The 19396-nt window shown below is 48.1% G+C and overlaps 1 protein-coding gene and 1 long non-coding RNA gene across 3 annotated transcripts; one reads left to right on the forward strand and one right to left on the reverse strand.

Annotated features, from left to right (window-relative positions):
• Positions 1 to 197: 197 nt before the first annotated feature.
• MRPS18A (mitochondrial ribosomal protein S18A) lies at positions 198 to 17153 on the reverse strand. 2 transcript variants are annotated; one of them, XM_003897650.2, is made up of 6 exons: positions 16902 to 17153; positions 10343 to 10374; positions 7770 to 7877; positions 4766 to 4889; positions 4475 to 4544; positions 198 to 802 (listed from the first exon to the last, which is right to left on the reverse strand). In XM_003897650.2, exons 1-6 carry the CDS (start codon positions 17011 to 17013, stop codon positions 658 to 660), a joined length of 591 nt encoding a protein of 196 aa, XP_003897699.1. In that variant the 5' UTR covers positions 17014 to 17153; the 3' UTR covers positions 198 to 657. The 2 variants fall into 2 exon arrangements, with proteins under 2 accessions (XP_003897699.1, XP_009203516.1); XM_009205252.4 differs by having other exon boundaries at positions 4475 to 4889; positions 16902 to 17042.
• Positions 1255 to 5070, forward strand: LOC116275283. The gene is made up of 2 exons (XR_004184280.1): positions 1255 to 4358; positions 4685 to 5070. It is a non-coding gene; the product is annotated as an uncharacterized LOC116275283 (long non-coding RNA).
• Positions 17154 to 19396: the final 2243 nt, after the last annotated feature.

The raw sequence follows: 19396 nt of genomic DNA on the forward strand, positions 1-19396 counted from the left end.
ACACCAAGTGGCAGAGGGTTGGAATGTGCTAATGAAAGAGATACTAGACAATGATGGGTGAAATGGCTGCGGGAAGTGACCACCAGGGCCCCTTTGAGGAAGGCAGTTTCTTGGATTCACACGAGAGCGGCAAGTGTGTCAGGTAGCCCACCTTGGCTCCTTGCAGCTCTCCCAGAGTAAGGAGCTCACAACTGTCATGAAGAGGATGGGACCTGTTTGGCCCATGAATTCCTTTCAATTGACTCATTGGCCCCATCACAAGAGATCAGTGACTCAACACTCTGCACCGAACTGGAAATGTGCCCAGAACCCCCTGCACTTCCCAAGCAGTGAGCACACACCCAGTGGGTAAGCCCACGAGCCCACAACTCAATGTTTATGACATTGTATTGGGAAAAACTCCTGTCCCCAGCACTGAGCATGGCCCAAGCCCCACAGCACCTGGCAAGGGACCCAACTGCCCTGCCTGCCTTTAGCTCCCAGCATTGCTACTGCGCAGGCCAAGGGTACTGAGGTTAGTTCCACTGTCCCCTGTCCATCCATGTCGAAGGGGCCAGGCCATCGTGGTCTGGAGTATAGTTGTGGCCGAGGGCTTATGAGTGTGCCTCTTACTCCCCAGCACAGGTGCAGGAGGAACTCTGGAAGCCCTGCTCTCTGTCAGTGATACAGCTTCCAAGGTGTTCTTGAGTAGCAGACATTGTCCCTCAGGAGGGGTGACCCCACGGGCATGCACACCTTGTTCCAGCGGGGGCCTTTCTTGTAGATGGGCTTGACGGAGCCAGGAGCCCAGCGCGTTAGGTACCTGTGGAGGGAGAACAAAGAGGTGCCTGTGAGGGCTGGGGCCTCAGCTGGAATTGGGAGTGTGGAGCACTGCCTCCTCAGGCCAGGCCACGACTGGGCAAGCAAATCCTTTCACCAGTTTCCTTTTCCTGAAGTGCAGGGATTTTCCTGGGAGTAACTGCTGAGCGTCCTCTAAACAGATGGGCTGGGCTCTTGCTGCCGCAAGCCTGTGTGGCCAGGGTCAGGCAGCCCAGGGCCACAAGCTCCCTTGATCTTTTCTTTTTTTTTTTTTTGAGACAGAGCCTTGCTCTGTCACCAGGCTGGAGTGCAGTGGCGTGATCTTGGCTCACTGCAATCTCCACTTCCCGGGTTCAAGCCATTCTCCTGCCTCAGTCTCCTGAGTAGCTGGAATTACAGGTGCCCACCACCACACCCAGCTAATTTTGTATTTTTATTAGAGATGGGGTTTTGCCATGTTGGCCAGGATGCTCTCGATCTCCTGACCTCGTGATCAGCCTGCCTCGGCCTCCCAACGTGCTGGGATTACAGGCATGAGCTACCGCGCCCGGCCCCCTTGATCTTTATAACTGTCAATGCTGGTGTGTGTTTGCTGAGGAAAAGGCGTAAAAGAGGCTGCCTGAAGAGCAGATCATTCCTCTCTGGCCTCAACCATGGGGTGAGAAGAGCTGATGTAAGGGCCTGGAGGAACCCACTACTCTTCTCCATTTGGCTCACTCAGCTACCCCAGCCTTCAGGGAACTCCCCAGGGTACCACAACCGGTGTAAGACCCCTGCCCCTCACCCAACCTGTGATGAGAATCAAGAGGTAAGGGCCCGTGGGCGTGGCTCTAGCCTAGGAAGGTTCCTGTAAATAGGAGGGGGGTGGGGAAAGATGGCTGCAGCCCATGGACCTTTAGCCTCCTTTGGGGATGATCAGGGCCCTGATAGTTCCCAGAAAAGTGGCTCATGCCGGCTGGGATTGGGTTTTACTCTGTCCAGAATAAAACTTGGATCCTGTCCAGAAAGGCCCATCCTTCATTCTGAAAGCTCAGCCATGACAAACGCCAGGAATCCTCCCCTGCCTCCATTCTAGGTTGGGGCTCAACCCAGCTGTCTCTAGAGACCGTCAAAGAAAAAGTTTTTTTATTAAAAAAATCAATAACCTTAGCTAAAAACTCTTAGATAAAAGAAGTGAAAAAATGATTGCTGATTTATGCAGTTCAACTGAGCTCTGCTGGACCTTGCCAGCCCTGTGTTGAGGGGAAGCTGCGGGAGGTGCTGACCTGCACTCCAAGTGTGTGCTGGGCAGGGAGGGGAGGGCCTTCCGTGTATCTCCTGGAACTGTCACTGCCCTGGCCAGGGTGATGACTGTGAAGGAGGCTAGCTACAGGGACTGCTTTTTTTTTTTTCTTGAGACAAAGTCTCGCTCTGTCGCCCAAGCTGGAGTGCAGCGGCGTGATCTCGGCTCACTGCAACTTCCGCCTCCTGGGTTTAAGCGATTCCCCTGCCTCAGCCTCCGGAGTAGCTTGGATTACAGGCGCCCGCCACAACGCCTGGCTAATTTTTGTATTTTTAGTAGAGACGTGGTTTCACCCTGTTGGCCAGGCTGGTCTTGAACTCCTGACCTCAAGTGATGCACCCGCCTTGGCCTCCCAAAGTGCTGGGATTACAGGTGTGAGGAGACTGCTTTTTCTATGGTCGGTGGTGCTGGGTGATGGAAGAGTAAGGTAAAGGGAGGGGACCAGGGATGGCCCCTTTGCTGGCCTCTCCCAGGCTTCAGAGGGGTACATGAAGAGATGGGGTATGGGAGCAGGCTCCCCAAAAGGGGTGCTCATTGAGATTTAGGGATGCAGAGGATAAGCTGAAAAGGCTCTCCAGAGCTACTGCCCTAAAGCTGTTCTTTCTCCCGTGCCTTGGAGAGGCAAGCTGGGCTTTAGCTGGCCTTGGGTCTGATGCCTGTGCCACATGGAGCAGCCAGCCGGCAGGGGGTGGGCTGGGTGGCCTCCAGCTAGCTCTTTGGGAACACCCCAACTCTAGCAAGAACCAAGTCTCTTTCCTAAACCAGCCCCTTCCTACCTCTCCTGAAGGGGCAGCAGGAGGAGGGACAAAGTATGGCTCCACCAGGCCCCAGCAGAGCCTGGGCCCATGCATGGCAGCATTAAATGAGACTCCCCTGCAAGGGAATCCATTTCCTTCGTAGCCTGAACTCCCCCTCCCGCTCAGGGTGGCCTTTTGCAACCAACAAGCCCCCACACATCATCAATCCTGTGTCACGTTAAAGGATGCCGGATGTATGGGAGGGTGCCTGGCCTAGCTTCAAAGGCCTGAGGCAGGATGGATTGTGTCCTCAGGCCTGCTGCTGTCTCTTAAAAAGCCAGAGGGGGTGGTCTCAACCCCCAAATGGTCCATAGCACAGTTAGGAGACATAGGAAGAGGTTAGCATGTCCTGCTCTCCAAGAGCTGCTGGCAGATGGCTGAGCTAGCAATGTGGGGGGTGCAGGTAGAGATGGGCACACAGCCAGGGTGCTGGCATGGTGTTGGTAAAGGTCCAGCTCTGACTTAGCCTCCAGGGACAGAGAGGCAGGGTACCAGGAAGAAGCCCTGCATTCCCACATCCCACAACCCCTGCAGCCCCTTACCCTCCATGCCTGCGTTCTGGTGGGCATCAGCCTAGGAGATTTGCTGGGGGCTGAGGCGTTTGCTTTGTGTCAGTCATCTTTGATACCTTACAGAGAGCAATTCCATTAAAAAAAGGACAAACACTGCAATTACTTTTGCACCCACCTAATATGTTCCTCACTCCAGTCTGGGAACCACCAGCTGGACAGGAGGAAAGGGCCATTCGCAGGGGAGAAGAACCCCCTCAAATCAATTCTACAGACCTGGCTCTACTCTCAACAAGGGGATACTAGAGATCTAAGACTATGTAAGTGTGCTGATGCCAGAGAGGAGGGAAGAAGGGAACTTGCAATGGGACAGCTGCTTGAATGTCAGACAAGAATCTGCCCCCACTCTACAGGGTCCTGCTTAGACTAAAAGGCAGACAGAGTGATTCCAGGGGCTGGGGGCTATCCTCTCCTTCTCTATATGAACTCAGGGCCTCCAGGCTGCCACATGGCGCTGTGTAGGTTGTTAACTGTACAACTCTGGGGAGCACTATTTGTGACCTAGTCCACATGGATATTACCCTGAAGTTGTCCAGTGTGCGACCTGCACAGCTTTATTCAGTGGCACTAACCCAGAAGGCCCTCCCATTTCTAAGGCCTTCTGTCCTCTAATAACCCCAGCACTGGAGAGAGCTGGGATACTGAAAGTTTGTAGTAGTACTAACATCCCCATAGCAACCCAGTGTGATGTCATAAATGGGGGATTACACATTCTAATGCCCAATCAGCAGGCTTTACCCTCCTTGCCCCTTTGCTAAGGGCGCTACAGGGGAGGAAAGAGGCTGAGGCAAAAGAAGAAGCAGAGGAAAGAGGCTGAGGCAAAGAAGGCAACAGAAGAAGCAAAGACTGCAGCAGGGGTGGACTGATGGGGGTGGATGCTCAAACTGGCAGGGAATGGAACAGACAGCCAAGGTGCATAGCTTTCCTGAGCTGTGGGATGATTTCCGGCAAGTAGCTTCCCCAGTAGAAGCCAGTGAGGGCTAAGGGCCTGTAGAATGCTCAGGTTGTTCACACCCAGGCTTGCTTACCGGTTGAGTTGAGGTTTGCTTTTCGGAACAACTCCTTCAGGAAGCCGCGGCCTGTGATTTGGTAATAGACCTGAGTGGGGGGAAGATGGGATAGTCTTTGCAGCTCCCTCTGCAGCTCTGAGGGGGCCAGAGGGAAAGCCCAAGGGAGTGGGGAGGTTGGCATTGGATGGGGAGTATAATTAACACTCTGGATATCCTCTTTTCTTCCAGGAGGGGCTGAAACATGGGGCAGCCGGGTAGGGAGAGAGCGCCTGCGGCCCTCTGCCCCTCTTGGTCCCCAGGACCTTCTACCTGCTCGGTGGGCCATCTTCACACACTCCTCAATCTTGCGGTGTTCTTCCTGGCATAGGCCTGTGATCTTTCGTGGCAGCATGCCTCCATGAGGCCGGATGAACTGGCTAAGCAGCAGAACATCCTAGTGGAAACCGAAAATAGGCGATGAGGGTCAGCTGGGCTTGCTTTTGATGCTGGGAAGCTAGGGCTTCATGGTCTATAGGGGAGGCTGATGTCTCCTGGGAACCTGGCTGAGATCACTTCCTCCACACAGAGCTTTGCACACTGGTCTGCTACCTTCACGCAACAAAAGTTAATCCCAACTTAGTAAGATTTTCTGTACCCCATTACCAACCCCAAAAGCTCCCAGCTTCTCTATGAGTTTTTTTTTTTTAGGCAAGGGCTCACTCTGTTGCCCAGGCTGGAGTACAGTGGTGTAATCTTGGGTCACTGCAATCTCTGCCTCCCAATCTCTTGCTCAAGTGGTCCTCCCACCTCAGCCTCCTGAGGAGCTGGGACTACAGGTGTGTGCCACCACGCCTGGCTAATTTTTGTAGAGATGGGGTCTCCCTATGTTGCCCAGGCTGGTCTCGAACTTCTGGGCTCAAACAATCTGCCCGCCTCGGCCTCCCAGAGTTCTGGGATTGCACCCCTACACCTAGCCTCGTGAGATCTTCTGATAGACTAGGTTAGAGAACAGAAACTTTTCAAGAAGTGTCACCAATCTTTTATGAACCTGAAGCATCTTTCTTGGATAAAATGTCTGCTCAGGTGGGGTTAGGAGGCTGCCATATGTTTCCACACAAGAGGAAAACTTGTAACATTTTAGACCTTAAGGTCTATATACCACAAGCCAGAGTATATGCAAACAGCCCCTCCACCTCTTGCCGTTCCCTCTGAAGTGCTAGGAAGGCATAAAAGCCAAGGAGGATGGAACCAGGGTTGTGAAGTTTAATCTCACATGATCTAGGCCCCCTGTAACCAGATCTGAATGGATTCTTGGGCTTCCTTCAGACTATCACGTGCTCACCAGGCTGCTTGGATCTGTCAAAGGAACAGATGCACAGAGCCAGAATCAAGAAAAGGGACCACCTCCCTGCCAGGTCTAAAAGGTTACGATTCCCAGACTGCTTGAGCTCAGGAGTTCGAGACCAGCCTGAGCAACATAGCAAGACCTCATTCTCATAGAATGGCTTAAGGGGTTAAAGAAAACTCACCATTCCCCTCCCTGCAAGTGCCTGGCATGCCAAGCTTAGCAGTCAAGTTCCACAAACCAACTTGCTGCCCTGGCAGGCGCCTTGCTGCATAACTGCAGATTTGTTTTAATCACTGGACAGTTCCTGAGGGACCTAGGCCTTCAATTCCCACCCCTGTACTTTTCAGAATCTGATGAAAAGAATTTGGATTGGATTAATCCAGGGCTAATCAACTGGGCTGGAGGCCCCAGCCCTCCACCGTGGGCTGCCAAGCAAGCTAACAGCTTTGTGCAGCTCAGGCTAATGGTGCTCTGAGTGGAAAGGGGTAAAAGGAAAAACAACTTTAGCCTTTACCTCAGACGGGATTAGATTTCTTCTGCTGGAGACAGCCAAGTATGTTTCCTGGAAAAAGCTGGTAGGAAGAGTGCCCTACGGTGGCTGGGTGGGTGTGGGGTTTGCTTTCCTATCAGCAGCTGAGGTTCCAAGGATGCCCACAACCCCACTAACTTCCGCATGGTGAGCAGCTGGAAACATTGCCCCTTGCCTGTGTGCTTGCTTTCTGTTACTCCAGGCGGCCATCAGGAGAAGGGCCCCAGGACAGGAAGAACCCCCCCATCCCTCAGGGTGGCCTCAAGCCAAGGCTTCCAGCCCACGAGATTAGTTGGGTCACTCTGTTCAGATCCCACTGGCATGTGGCTTCTCCTGCTCTTATCACCTGACCAGGATCTCTGCCTTTAGTCATCCTATTCCACAAAGGGGCATAGGGACAACTTACAGGTCAAACTGGCCCAGAGCCTGAATCACCTGAAACCCAAAAATAGGGTGCTTCATGTTACCAGTGAGAGCTCTGAAGAACAAGTAAGGATTTCTCCAGGGCTGTGTCCTTAGTCCCACGCCCTCCCCATCTCTGGGGAGGAGGTGGTGTAGTCATTAGGAGCACAGGCTCTGCCTGGGCTTTCGTCCCTGGAGTTTGTATCCCAGTTCTGATACCAGCTGGGGGATCTGAGGCAAGTTCACTGGCTTCTCCATGCCTCAAATTTCCTCATCTGTAAAATGAGGATGAAACTAGTACCTACTTCATAGGGTTATTGTGAAAACTAAGTGAACTAAAACAGGTAAGTACTCAGTGCCTGACACAGTATGCACTCAATGTTACCTGTTGTTATTATTCACTACTTTCTTCTTTCCCTGGAAACGACTGCACTAGAAGAGCTTGAGCAATCAGGTATCTTTATAGCTCCAATACAGAACGACAGGGTAATGTGTTCCCAGATCACAGTGAGAACCAAGTCTGTTCAAATACACCTTCATCATAAAAGAGGAGAGCCAAACCCAGATCATGATTCTATCCCACAAGAGGACAACCCCTGTGAACTGAGTTAAGGGCCCTAGTGGTCTGAGGCACAACCAGACCACAAACTCAATCAGTGGCTCTCAACCCTGGCTGCTCATTAGAGCCACGGGAGAGCACTGAAAAAATGCTCAGGCCCCACCCCCTGAGGCTGATTCTGCACCGTGATCTCAGTCTCCCAGGCTACTGAAGATGGTGATGGGTCTTCTTCAGAGGGAGAGCTGCAGTGAATGAGACTACATCTACGAAGTGGCTTGGGAGGACCTGGTAGAGCCCATGCATCACTATTTTTTAAAGCTCCCCAGGTGATTCTAATGCGCAGCCAGGGTCGAGAACAACTGGACAAAATGCTCCCATCTCTGGTGGTTCCATGAAATGCAGCAGTAGCTAAAGCGGGGGGACACTGCTCCAGTTAACCAGGGAATCTGAGAGTTTCACAACACACAGAACTGAGTGTCTCTGTACCCAGACTCACGTCATAGTTATACTTGTGCTTCAGGTTCCAACGGCAGATGGGGCACTGGCCAGAGGGGTTAGGAGGATTTGGACTGCCCTTGGGAGTCGCTGTGAGACGGCCTTCAATCTAGGAGACAGAGAAGGAGAGCCAGTGTGAGAGACAGGGCCTGCGTGGAGCCACATTATCTTTGCACAAACCCCAAAATGATGGGAATGCTGGTGAAAGTTTACCTTGGGGGTTCTTGTGGGAGTAGCTAAGAGGTTTCTCTGCCTGAACTGTGGTGTTTACTCTGTAGTTGCTGTATGCTAGGCCTTGAGATAGCTACAGGGATGTGGTTTGGTGGCTTACAGGGGTAATGGAAACCATCTGAACTTAATACCAGTGGCAAGAGGGAGGGAGGGATTTGCTGTATCAATTGAATGCTACCTTTCCTTCCTCAAAAGAAAAAACAAAGGCACCAGAACACTATACTTTTTTCCCTCCCTGGCTTTTGGGGGAAAGTAATACATGCACATGGTAAAAAGTTTCAAGTGGCACAGGGATATAGAGTCCAAAGAAAGCATCCCTTCCATCCCACATGTCCTCCTAGGGGGAAACTGCAGTTCCCAGCTTTATCTTACAGAGCTAAGGCTATGCCAGTGGGTCTCAACCAGAGGTGATTTTGCTTCCCAGGGGACATCTGGCAATGTCTGGAGACATTTTTGATTGTCACGTCTGGGGGAGGGAGTGCTACTGGCATCTAGCAGGGATGTTCTAACCATCCTCCACTGCAGAGGACAGCCCTCACAACCAGGAATTACTCAGCCCCAAATGCCAGGAATAGCAAGGCTGAAAAAACCCGGGTTGTGCCATATAAGCAGATATGCAGGCACTCCTTCTCTCTTACAAAAGAAAGGAAAAACTAACACGATACAGATGTGAGGATACATTTCCCTGTCATGCTCCTTGCTTTTATCATTTTGGATGCCACCTTTAAACCATGCTGAGGCCAAGTGTGAAATGACCTCCCTATCGCTGCTGTATCCTGTGATACAGTTTTGGAATTACTAAGCGCAATAAACCAACGATCTGGGAATTAGCTCCAGTTGCAAGAGGGGAGTTTAGAGAGCCTTGCTGACTGAGGCCATGGGTTACGAGAGTGAGGCTGGGATGGGTCTGAGAGACTTTGGGAGGGAAGCAACACTGTCTCTTGGGGGAGAAGCGGCACAGGGGAAAGGGGCTGGAAGTACTACTTGGCCGTTCAGGGCACAGCTACCCTCCTTCTGCCACGGCAATCACAACTATGCCAGAAACTGAGATGTTAGAGAAAATTCCCAAGTACATGGTAGGCCTTGGGAGGTGGGTTGCAGTGGGTCAGGGGTTCGGGGGTGGGGAGAATTAACATTTATTGACTCCCCATTATATGTGTAGCTCAGTGCTAAGAATGGTTCACATATATTAGTTCACTTAACCTCCAGAATCTAGTGAGGTAGGTGTCTGATCTTATTTCATAGGGGAGAGAATAATACCCAGTCAGCAATGGCCATGCTGCTAAAGGCATGGATGGGCTCTTCCCTCCCCTGAGGGCTCTCATAGGCCACAATGCCTCCACATCTATTCTACAAACAGCAGACTCATGACCCACATGAAAAACGCTCTTTATACTCAAAAGTCAGATGTATTTCTTTCCTTCAGTGTGGAGTTTATAGAGTGAATGCTTGTTTTGGCTTTGAATCAAGAAGCCTAAAAGGTACCCTAAGGGGACTGGGGCGGTCCCCTAAAAAGAACTGTTTTGAGGCTAAGTAGTGGAAAGGCAGAGGGAGCATTCTAGGGGGAAACCTAATGGACTTGTCCTGGGAATAAGACTGCCTTGGGAAGGACTGAGCTTAGCTGGCTACCTAAAGGGTTAAATCTCTGGTTGACATGGAAGTTACAGAGGCCTCTGGGAGCTCTGTGGAGTCGCTGAGGATTTCTTGGAGGCATAGAAGGCCATGTGAAAACAACGTTGTTGTCTTTTAAGGATTATAGGATAATCTAGGCCCCATGACTCCCCAAGGAAGGGAGGTGGGATGGGCCCAGGGAACGAAAGGGGGGAGTGCGTAGATGAAGAATTGTTCCAACTTTCTTACCAACAGACAAGCCAGGGCGCCAGCTAGTAAGGCCAGGGCCGGGAGAATGTCACTTTTTAAATGCATCATTTAAGGAGTAGTTTAGTCATTCTAGGCAGAAAAGAAAGGAACTGAGGTCCAGGCTCTTGGCTCTGGGTCAACTTACTTTGGCTCTCTAGGCGTGCAATAATGCCTTAGTTTCCCCGTCGGGAAACTGATTCATCACCCACCAAAGAGCTTATCAGCAAAGGCCTCTGAGACCTTGCTATACAAAAGGCCACTTTAATCAAAGAGCAGATACCTCAGCCCAGGCATAGCAACTGTTCCTGATTAACCACACTATAGCGCACAGCTTGAAAAATAGTAGACTGTGGGATTTATGGTCACTGAGGGAGCTGATCCTGGAGCTGGGCGTCCAGTTTGGGCCCCTCCCTCCCTCAGAGGAGCGGCCAGGCAGCTGCAAGTGTTAAAGAGGTTATACATGGCCAACTCAATGATACTTACTATAGTTGTCTTCCCTTCTTGGATCTCCACCACTACAGAGATAAAGGGGGAAAAATTAGGTCAGCCATTTAATAAGGAACAGAGAGTTTCAAATAACAGCTCAAATTCTACACATTTGGAAAAAAGCAGCCTTCCGTCTGTACTCTCTCATGGTCTCCACCTGGAACAGAAAGCACACAGGGTTCACCACACTAGTGCCAAGGCTCTATGCCCTTGAGGCGGGGTGGGGGCAAGCCCAGGATGCCCAGGTAGCATCACCTCTCTGGTATGGGATTAAGGAGTTCCACACTGTTTTTGCCTTTCTATGCAAAGATTTATCTTGGTTCTATCCAAAGGAATTGGTCAGATCCTGTCCTACAGTGGCTAGCAATAAAAGAGGGTGGGGTAGTGGTATGTAAAAGACCTTCAAAAGTACCCAAGCAGTGTGTGTTCCTGCACAAAGAGAATCAGATAAGAATGGTTTCTGCTTTGAAGAATTAACAATGTAAGATACAGCACTGAACTAACACTATTCCAGTGGCACCCAATGAATGAGCAAAAAGACAAGTTCACTCCTAGAACACATCCTGAGGGTCGTGAGTGAAATCCTCTCCTCCCTGCAGGGTTGCATTTTATCATCTATACTGGAGAGGGTTGATGGACAGGTAGGAATAAGGACCATGAAGATACTAGGTCCAAGAAGAATTTCAAGTATTGCCATTCCAAACGGAGAGGGATGCCCTCCGTGCTTTGCCTATTTAGGAGAGGCAGTCAGAAGAGAACCTGAAGGCAAGACAACCAGTTGCACACATCTGTCAGGCTAAATACATTTCCTATTTTACTACCTTACCTAACCAAGATGCAGAATGACAACTTCAACCATCATTCAAAGAAGAACCGAGCCAATAGCCCACATTTCGGCTAATATAATCAGATAGTTCTTGGAGATACTCCCTTGCTGACAGTTTCTTTAGAAAGACAGAAGCCAGACTGGGTACAGTGGCTCATGCCTGTAATCCCAGCACTTTGGGAGGCTGAGGTGGGAAGAAATACTTGAGCTCAGGAGTTAAGAGACCAGCCTGCGCAACGTGGCAAAATCCTACAAAAATTACTAAAATTAGCCAGGCATGGTGGCATGCACTTGTAATCCCAGCTACTTGGGAAGGTGATGTGGGAAGGCTGCTTGAGCCCAGGAGGTTGAGGCTGCAGTGAGCCATGATCATGCCACTGCATTCCGGCCTGAGGGACAGAGCGAGACCCCATCTCGAACAAACACACACACACCAATAAAAAGAGAAGGGACCATCTAAGGAAAAAGGCAGTTGTAACCCAACCAGAGGTCCATGGCAGCATCTGTGATCACTGAGCTCTGTGACCAACACCTAATTGGACACAGACTGCTTGGAATTGTCCCTTATTTGTCTTCTGGGCAACCCATTCATACTCACTGCTCCAAAACAACCAACCTGACAGCCTCTCAGTGTCCAACGCCAGACATACAAAGGAATAATAATGACTAGAAAAGCCCTGAGGCTTTCTCTAGAGAACACTGTAGTTATTAATCAATTCAAAGACAACCTAGGTTTTTCAATGTAAAAGAAAATGCGTCACCCCACACACAGATCTACTTGTATGGAACACAGACCAACCCAAGAATGGGATTTGGGTGAGACTCAACGTGGTCCTCAGTCTGGAAGCCAGCACAGCTGCAGAGGGAAGGTCACTGCAATACGTCAGTCTGCAGAATCAACCTACAAATAGAGGATGGGGAGAAATGAAGGGAGGTAGGAGGACGGCACATCCCCAGTCCAGTAAGGGTTCCCGGCACCCTGCAACTCTGCAAATTTGCAAAAACCAAGTTCAGAGACAACCTAATCTGAGCAACAAGTAGGGGGGAAAGTTTCCAAGAATCCCCAAAGGAAACAAAAGGAGAGACACGTTCTGGTACCACTGGAGTCAGCAGAAGAACAATGCCCTGAAACACAAGTGGATAAACATGTGGTTCCCTGCTTGGTGGAGGCACTTGGGTCCTAACCATGAGGTAAACAAGTCTAACAAAACACACATCACTCCCGGCAAAGTACCAAACCCTGAAGTCATCCCACTGGCCCCTGGAAAACAGATCAAAGCCCATGGCAAGCTCCACTGTTCACAAGCTCCCCCCTCCACACAGCAACCCTGAGCCAGCGAATCATCTTACTAGAAGCCAGTGGGTAAAACAATAGGCAGATGCTTATCTAACAGAGACAATTTGTCAAACCAGAAGGAATGACCTGAGAACTCACGTTGAACTGACATCGATCAGGGTGGTGTCTTAGTGCAGGGGGAGAAGGCCCTGTTGGAGCCTAGGGAGGCCCTTAGTAGATTTTAAGCCTCTGGAAAGAGGAGATAGGAATCAAAATAGTATTGATTTACAGCGTGCATATAAAAATGTGTCAAAACCAAACAAAACCTGAGATCCATTTTGTTCCTGGCTGCCTCCCTATTCAAGAGAAGTGGGGGTGGCTAAGAAAAGCTGGACTGAGAGATTTAGGCACTAACAGAAAACTTGTTTAGAAAAAGATGGAATCACCCTTGTGTTCTGAGATATGGCAGTATCTAGTAAGCTAAGGGAAGAGATGAAGCAGTTTTCTAAACTAGAACTAAGGGCCAAAATCTTTCCAGATAAGCACTTCTCATACACATGAAATAATCTGTCCCAAATGAGGCAACACATTTGCTGGGCACTTGTGGACTGTACAGCTTCGTTCTACCTACTGTGGAGAGTTACAGTAGAATAGGGGCCGCAGTCTTTGCCCTAGAGGAGGAAAAGAACTAAACTCTGTATGGGAACTTGACTGTAATAAAGTCCATGCCTCGTAAAAAGGTCCTTTGAGTACTTCAGTAAATACTTGCCTAGGATGGAGTCCAAGATAACTGAATTATAATAGTCTGGAACAAATGGCATTGTGGTGAGATTGCAGTGAATGCAAAAGGAGGAGAGGGGGTGACACCTATAGTCTCAGCTACTCAGGAGGATCACCCGAGCTAAGGAGTTAGAGGCCAGCCTGGGCAACACAGCAAGACTCTGTCTCTTAAACAACAACAACAAACATGGAAAATGCAAAAAACCTTGATGCCCACATGAACAGACATAGTGAACTGCAACCATGTAAAGACCCAACTGCTTAGTAAAACAGGAAGTGAAAAAGGATGAGGAGTGCAGGGCACTGCTGAAGTGCCCAGAGACCAAGGTCCCTCTTGGAGAGGATCTGTGGAAACCAGGGCCCAAGCAGAGTAGGAAAGACTGGAGTAACTGATGGCTGGGCAGTGGCCCTAATAGTCTTATGTAGGGTCAGGGAGAGGAGTACCATGTTTGGGATGTGTGCTTGCATTTCTGGCCACTGACCACCTTTCGCAAACACCTTCCTGCCTCAAGCTCTGCTTCCTCCAGTTCATCTTTAATTCTACCATTGAAGTTTCTGGTTCCCTCATCACCTCCCTTTCTTTCCCTTGGACCCCTCAAGGAACGTCCCTCTGACCTATGCTTCAGAATGAGGAGTTAGCAGGTTACTCTGGACTATGTCCCCTGAATTCTTTAAAGACGTCAACTCACTCCTCTCTCAAAGCTTTTATATGGGACTGCCCAACCTACCAGGCATATCCTTGTCTGAAATGTTAGGTCTTCCAGAAGGCCTTCTTAACTGACTGAAAGAGATGAAGCAAATTCCCTTTGGCCTTTGCTCAATTCAATATACCCTTCTCTAACTGGCTGATAGATCATGACTTAATTTATATAATTTTTTTTTTTTTTAATACATTTCCTTCACAAGGACTCTGAGAGGGATAAGGGAGGAATGAGATCCAACATAGTCTTTGCTAAATCTGGCAGTGCCAACCATAAAGGCACTAAACGGTCTTTGGCAAGTTAACTGCTAAGAGCTTTCAGGGAAGGAGGGAACAAGGAAGGCCCTGCCATGGAATACCAAGGTGATGTTACTGGTGGAGAGCGAAGAGGGCTGGCTCTACTTCCAATTCCATCACTTATTGGATGCTGGGCAAGCTATTAAACCCCTTGGGACTGCATTTCCTCATTTATAAAAATGAGGACAGTTAATATCCACCTTTAAGGTGTTTTTGAGAAGACTGAATAAATGTATGTGGAAAACCTTGCACAGTATTTGAAGCAGGCACAGAAAGTCACAATTTCTATTTTTGTCCTCCTTCAGTCTTGCTTTTTCCATAATAATCTTTTTTTGGTTTTGTGTATCTCTCTGGTCAAACTTTAAACCAGGCTTTCTCAACAGCAGCAGGACTGCCATTTTGGGCCAGAAGGTTCTTTGTTGTGGGGAACTGACTTGTGGATTATGTTTAGCAGCATCCCTCACCTCTACCCCCCAGATGCCAGTAGTACCAGTTGTGACAACCAAAAATGTCTGCAGACATGGCCAATTGTTCCTGGGGGACAAAATTGCCCCCCCCAGTTGAAAATCACTGCTTTAGACTGAAAGTTTTCATAGACAGGAAAATTGGTGCTCAGTCCTCATAAGCTGACTAAAATCATGTATTATTATGTGATACTTCGAAAAGATGCTTGAATATTTTCAGCAAGAGACCCAGCTTCTTTCCCACAACTTTAAATTCTATGTGTACAATATTGTTTGAGTGTCACATATACCAGCTGAGACTAGTCAAAATTAGCTATATTTACAATACTTTATGCCTTACAAATAATGGATAGAATAGCAAAATAAAATGTTTTCATTTAAAAGCTTTGAAGACAGGTGAGTCTTAAGAATATAGAATATGGCAATGCCTTCATGTAGAATCACATTAATTCAACCTAACATTTAGATGAAGGACTTCAGAGACCCATTTGATTTACAGTCCATCCATTTTTCGTGTTTTTAAAGAGGTGGGGGTTCTCACTATGTCACCCAGGTTAGACTCCAATTTCTGAGCCCAAGTGATCCTCCCACCTTGGCCTCCCAAAATGCTGGGATTAAAGATATGTACCACTGTACCTGGGTTACAGTCCATCATTTCACAAACTCTCCAACTGAAAAAATTCTTTAAGTCTAATTTCAAATATTTGTTATTAAAACAAAATGATTCCTCTTGCCTTTTTTTCTGGATAGCAAAATCTGCCTCAACTCTGAATTTCAAAAGAATATGCAAATTGTAGCCAATAGTGTTTGACACTTGGTAGACTCCCCCAAAATGGTATGGAGATATGCCTATTTTGCAGCATGGGAACAGATGAGACATCCAAATTCTTTCTATCATCTGCATGATTTCTTTAGTGTCTTTATTAATGGGTCTACTAATGGATAAATTAACCAGGCAGTATCCAGACTTTTTTTTCTAGCAAATACTCCCCTTACGGGCTGAATTATTCAAACATACCTGCTATTTCCATTTCTTCATCAACTATCTCCTTCAATTCTCCAAACTGGATTCCTTGTTCGCCACTCTATTGAAATTGCTATTTGAAAGCTACAAACAGACCTCCTCTGAGACAAATCCAATGGCCCCTTCATTAGGCTCTTCTTCTTAGACTTTTCTGCTCCCTCTGACAACAATGATCACTCTTTGGCACTGGATACTTCTCAGCTTTCGTTAAAGCATATGCTGCCCAATACTATGCCAGATCCTCAAAAAACCCCACATCTCTTCTTTTGCACATCACTCATCCTTTCCTGCTTCCAGGAGTACACAAAGGAAGGCTATGTCCTAAAAGACCGTTTCACTCTCCGCCAGATTCCATCCTTTTGTGAGCCTGCTCAAGACACATCCTCTTTATGAAAACTTTCAACTGGGTTTGCTGTTTCCAGTAACTGAGTCTCCCTGTACTTCATCACGTAAAAGGCTAACTTGCATTTATTGGAGTGTGCATATACATAATCTCATTAGAACCTAAGGTTTTCAGAAAAAGGGCTGTATTTTCTGTCTCCAGAATTCCTTCACAGCTTGAAGCATAGCACTTGGCATTCAGTAAGCTCTCAGTTGATGCTCGACTCAGGCCGCTTTCCCAGATTAAGATTAATGAAAAGCTGAACTACCATTCTGCATTTGCCTATGTCTCAGCTATTCAATGGCCTTTCCACTTCGGCCTCCCCTTCACAGGGAGACTAGCGGCCCGGGCAGAGAAAGCCGCCATCAGATCACAGCATTTTGAGAAGAGAAAGTGGAAAGGGAGGCTCGCGGGCGGGGGGGAAGGGTACCCAGATGGCCTTCCTTCGTGAACCAGAGACTCTTTAATAAAAGAGACTGCGATTCGGAGAATATAGAAGGGAGAATTAACAAGAAAACCGTTTCCGAAAACTTTTCTGAACCTTGGGACAGGTTTCTTTTCTGCTCCTGCTAAGTAAGCAGGCTTTCTCTTCGTCCTCCTCGGTCTCGTGAGGATACTCACAAGGGGCAGGAGCTCAAGATAAGGCACCAGGGTCTGGAAGGGGCTTTTAAGCATGCCTGGGGAGCCGGTACCGCCTAAGTTTCAGAATCACACGAAGGAAAGGGAGGAAGGGGCGCACCGGGGCTGGCGGAAGCAATCTCCGCCGCTCTTCTTAACTTCAGGAGGTTGCTGGTACGCATGACTCACCTTCCCTGAACCCGCGAGCTGGAAGCCGAGACCAGCTGGTCGCTGCCGGGCCCGCTAGGAGCCCACGGAGAAGCCCCCCATAAGCGGACACCAAACCCTTGAAGGCCGCCATCTTGAGAAACCTACCCTGAGCTCTTGTCCATTTCCGCTTCCGGAACGTGGCGCGCGCCGCCGCAGTGGTGGGGCAGGAACGGCGGGGGCGGGGTTGTAGTTCGCTTACTCCTGTCACGAAACTTCTCTCACCTGTCTGCTTTGGGGTAAGAAGAGAGGCTTCTGCGTCAAGCCTACATTTCGTGTTAAGGATCTAGGGGAGGTCTTCTAGCTCCTGTCTGCCAATGCCTGCAAGTCTTCAAGGTTGCATTCGTTTCCTGGAAGCCTTCCTTAGGAAAATCGCACGCAACACCCCTACCTAAGTCTTTAAAGTTTTCACTGCGCGTGAGCTGTGGTCTTTCAGCTTCTGTGACTGGGCTAGACCTCTACAGGAGAGGTTGAAATGGTTAGGAACTCTGGCTCTGGAGTATAGGATATCAGGCAGACCATGGATAGAATTGATACCACCTTCTTCCCTGACCACTGCCACACTGATCTTTGATTTGCATGTACTTTGACCTCTCTCTAGCCCCAGGGCCTTGGCACAAGCTGTTTCCTTTGTCTACTCTTTAGTTGTCTAGTTAGCTTCTACTTATTTCTTAGAGCTCGCCTCAAACCTTATTTCCTTATTTGCTTGACTGCCCATTCTCAGCACCAGATGCCTCTCCATCTTAGTGCTTGGGAGAATTTCAGTTTTATGTTTGTTTTGTATGTGTCTTCTCACCAGACTGTGAGCTCTATGAAGTCAGGAACATTGTTTTCCGTTGACTCTCACATCTCCAGCACTTAGTATAGTCCTGACACATAATAAGAGTACAATATATACTTGTTGAATGAATGAGTAGAATCTATTTTATAGGGCCTAGGGGAGGACTAGACCCTGAAAATTAGATGTGATAAAACATAAGTGATCGACTGGGTGTGGTGGCTCTTGCCTGTAATCCTAGCACTTTGGGAGGCTGAGGCGGGTGGATTACCTGAGGTCAGGAGTTCAAGACCAGCCTGACCAGCATGGTGAAACCCTGTCTCTACTAAAAATACAAAAATTAGGTGGGTGTGGTGGTGGGTACCTGTAATCCCAGACACTTGGGAGGCTGAGGCAGGAGAATTGCTTGAACCCAGGAGGTGGAGGTTGCAGTGAGCCAAGATTGCACCATTGCACTCCAGCCTGGGTGACAAGAGTGAAACTCCGTCTCAAAAACAAAACAAAACAAAACAAAAGTGCTCAATAAACATAAGCTAGTTAATAGAGCAGTTATGGAGATGACTCTTTTCACAAGTTGGACTCACTTGTGTTGTAAGGAAGCTTATGGTACCAAAGAGAAAATACAACGGCCCAGTTTTTCCTCTTTTAGATTTGTGGGACATATAGGATGTTCCTCTGGAGCTCCATAGGAAAGGAAAATCATTCACAACTCAGTTCTTCCACTTGGAAGGATAATTTCCACCTTCCGTAATGAGCCTGAAGAGGGATTTTCTAGTTATCCTTCTCTGATTCATAGATGGGAAAAGTCAGGCTTATTAAATGGCATAGGATGTTTTCTGATGAGTGGGAGAGGAGCCCATCATCCAGTTAGGACCATCACCCTAGTAGGCTAGGAGGATGCAGAGCGGCTGCTGTTGGAAAGTTTGAGTGGCATCATCATAGAGAGGGAGAACAGGAGAAATACAGCATTGGGGTACATTAAAACATCTCATTTAGCAAAGGTAAACCCCGTGAAGGTGAAACTTAAAAGAAAAGTCAATCAAGGTGGCAGAGACTGACACGTGGATTAGAAGTGAAGCCGAGGGTCTTAGTGGGGTGTAGGTCTAGGTGTCCCAGCCAGGATCAAGAAAGCTTTGACTCTCCCTATATCTTCCAAGTTTGTTCTGTGTAGATGACCTTGAGCTTATGGATGTATAGATGACCTCTGTATAGATAACCTTCTGTGTTTGTACTGCATCCCCTGTTTCTTCACCCATTTCCAACTTCCAGGAATCCGGTAGAGACAAAGGCAGCAACAGAGCCTCACCCAGGGCTTGCTTTGGACATAGTGAGCTAAAGCATTTGAATGCCAATCCTCTTCTCATTATCTTATCTTAACTTATCATAACCAAATTTTATTTTAAAAAACAACTATAACAGGTAACATGTGATCATTGTAGAAAAATGAAACAATAAATAAAGTGAAAAGAAAATAAATGTCATCTAAAATCCAGAGATAAGCGTTGTTTACATTTAGCAAGATGAAATAATACTGTGGATATTCTTTGCCTTATAATATCTTATTTTTCTGAGTCCATTTATGATTAGTCCCTACAATTCTGTGAGACCAGGTTTTGATCAGGAGACTAGCTTTAAAAAACAACAACACATCTTTTAATTAAAGTATTACTCATGAAAGAAAAATACACAGGCTGGGTAC

The sequence above is a fragment of the Papio anubis genome, chromosome 6 (assembly GCF_008728515.1).
Source record: "Papio anubis isolate 15944 chromosome 6, Panubis1.0, whole genome shotgun sequence".
Taxonomy (NCBI): Eukaryota; Metazoa; Chordata; class Mammalia; order Primates; family Cercopithecidae; genus Papio; species Papio anubis.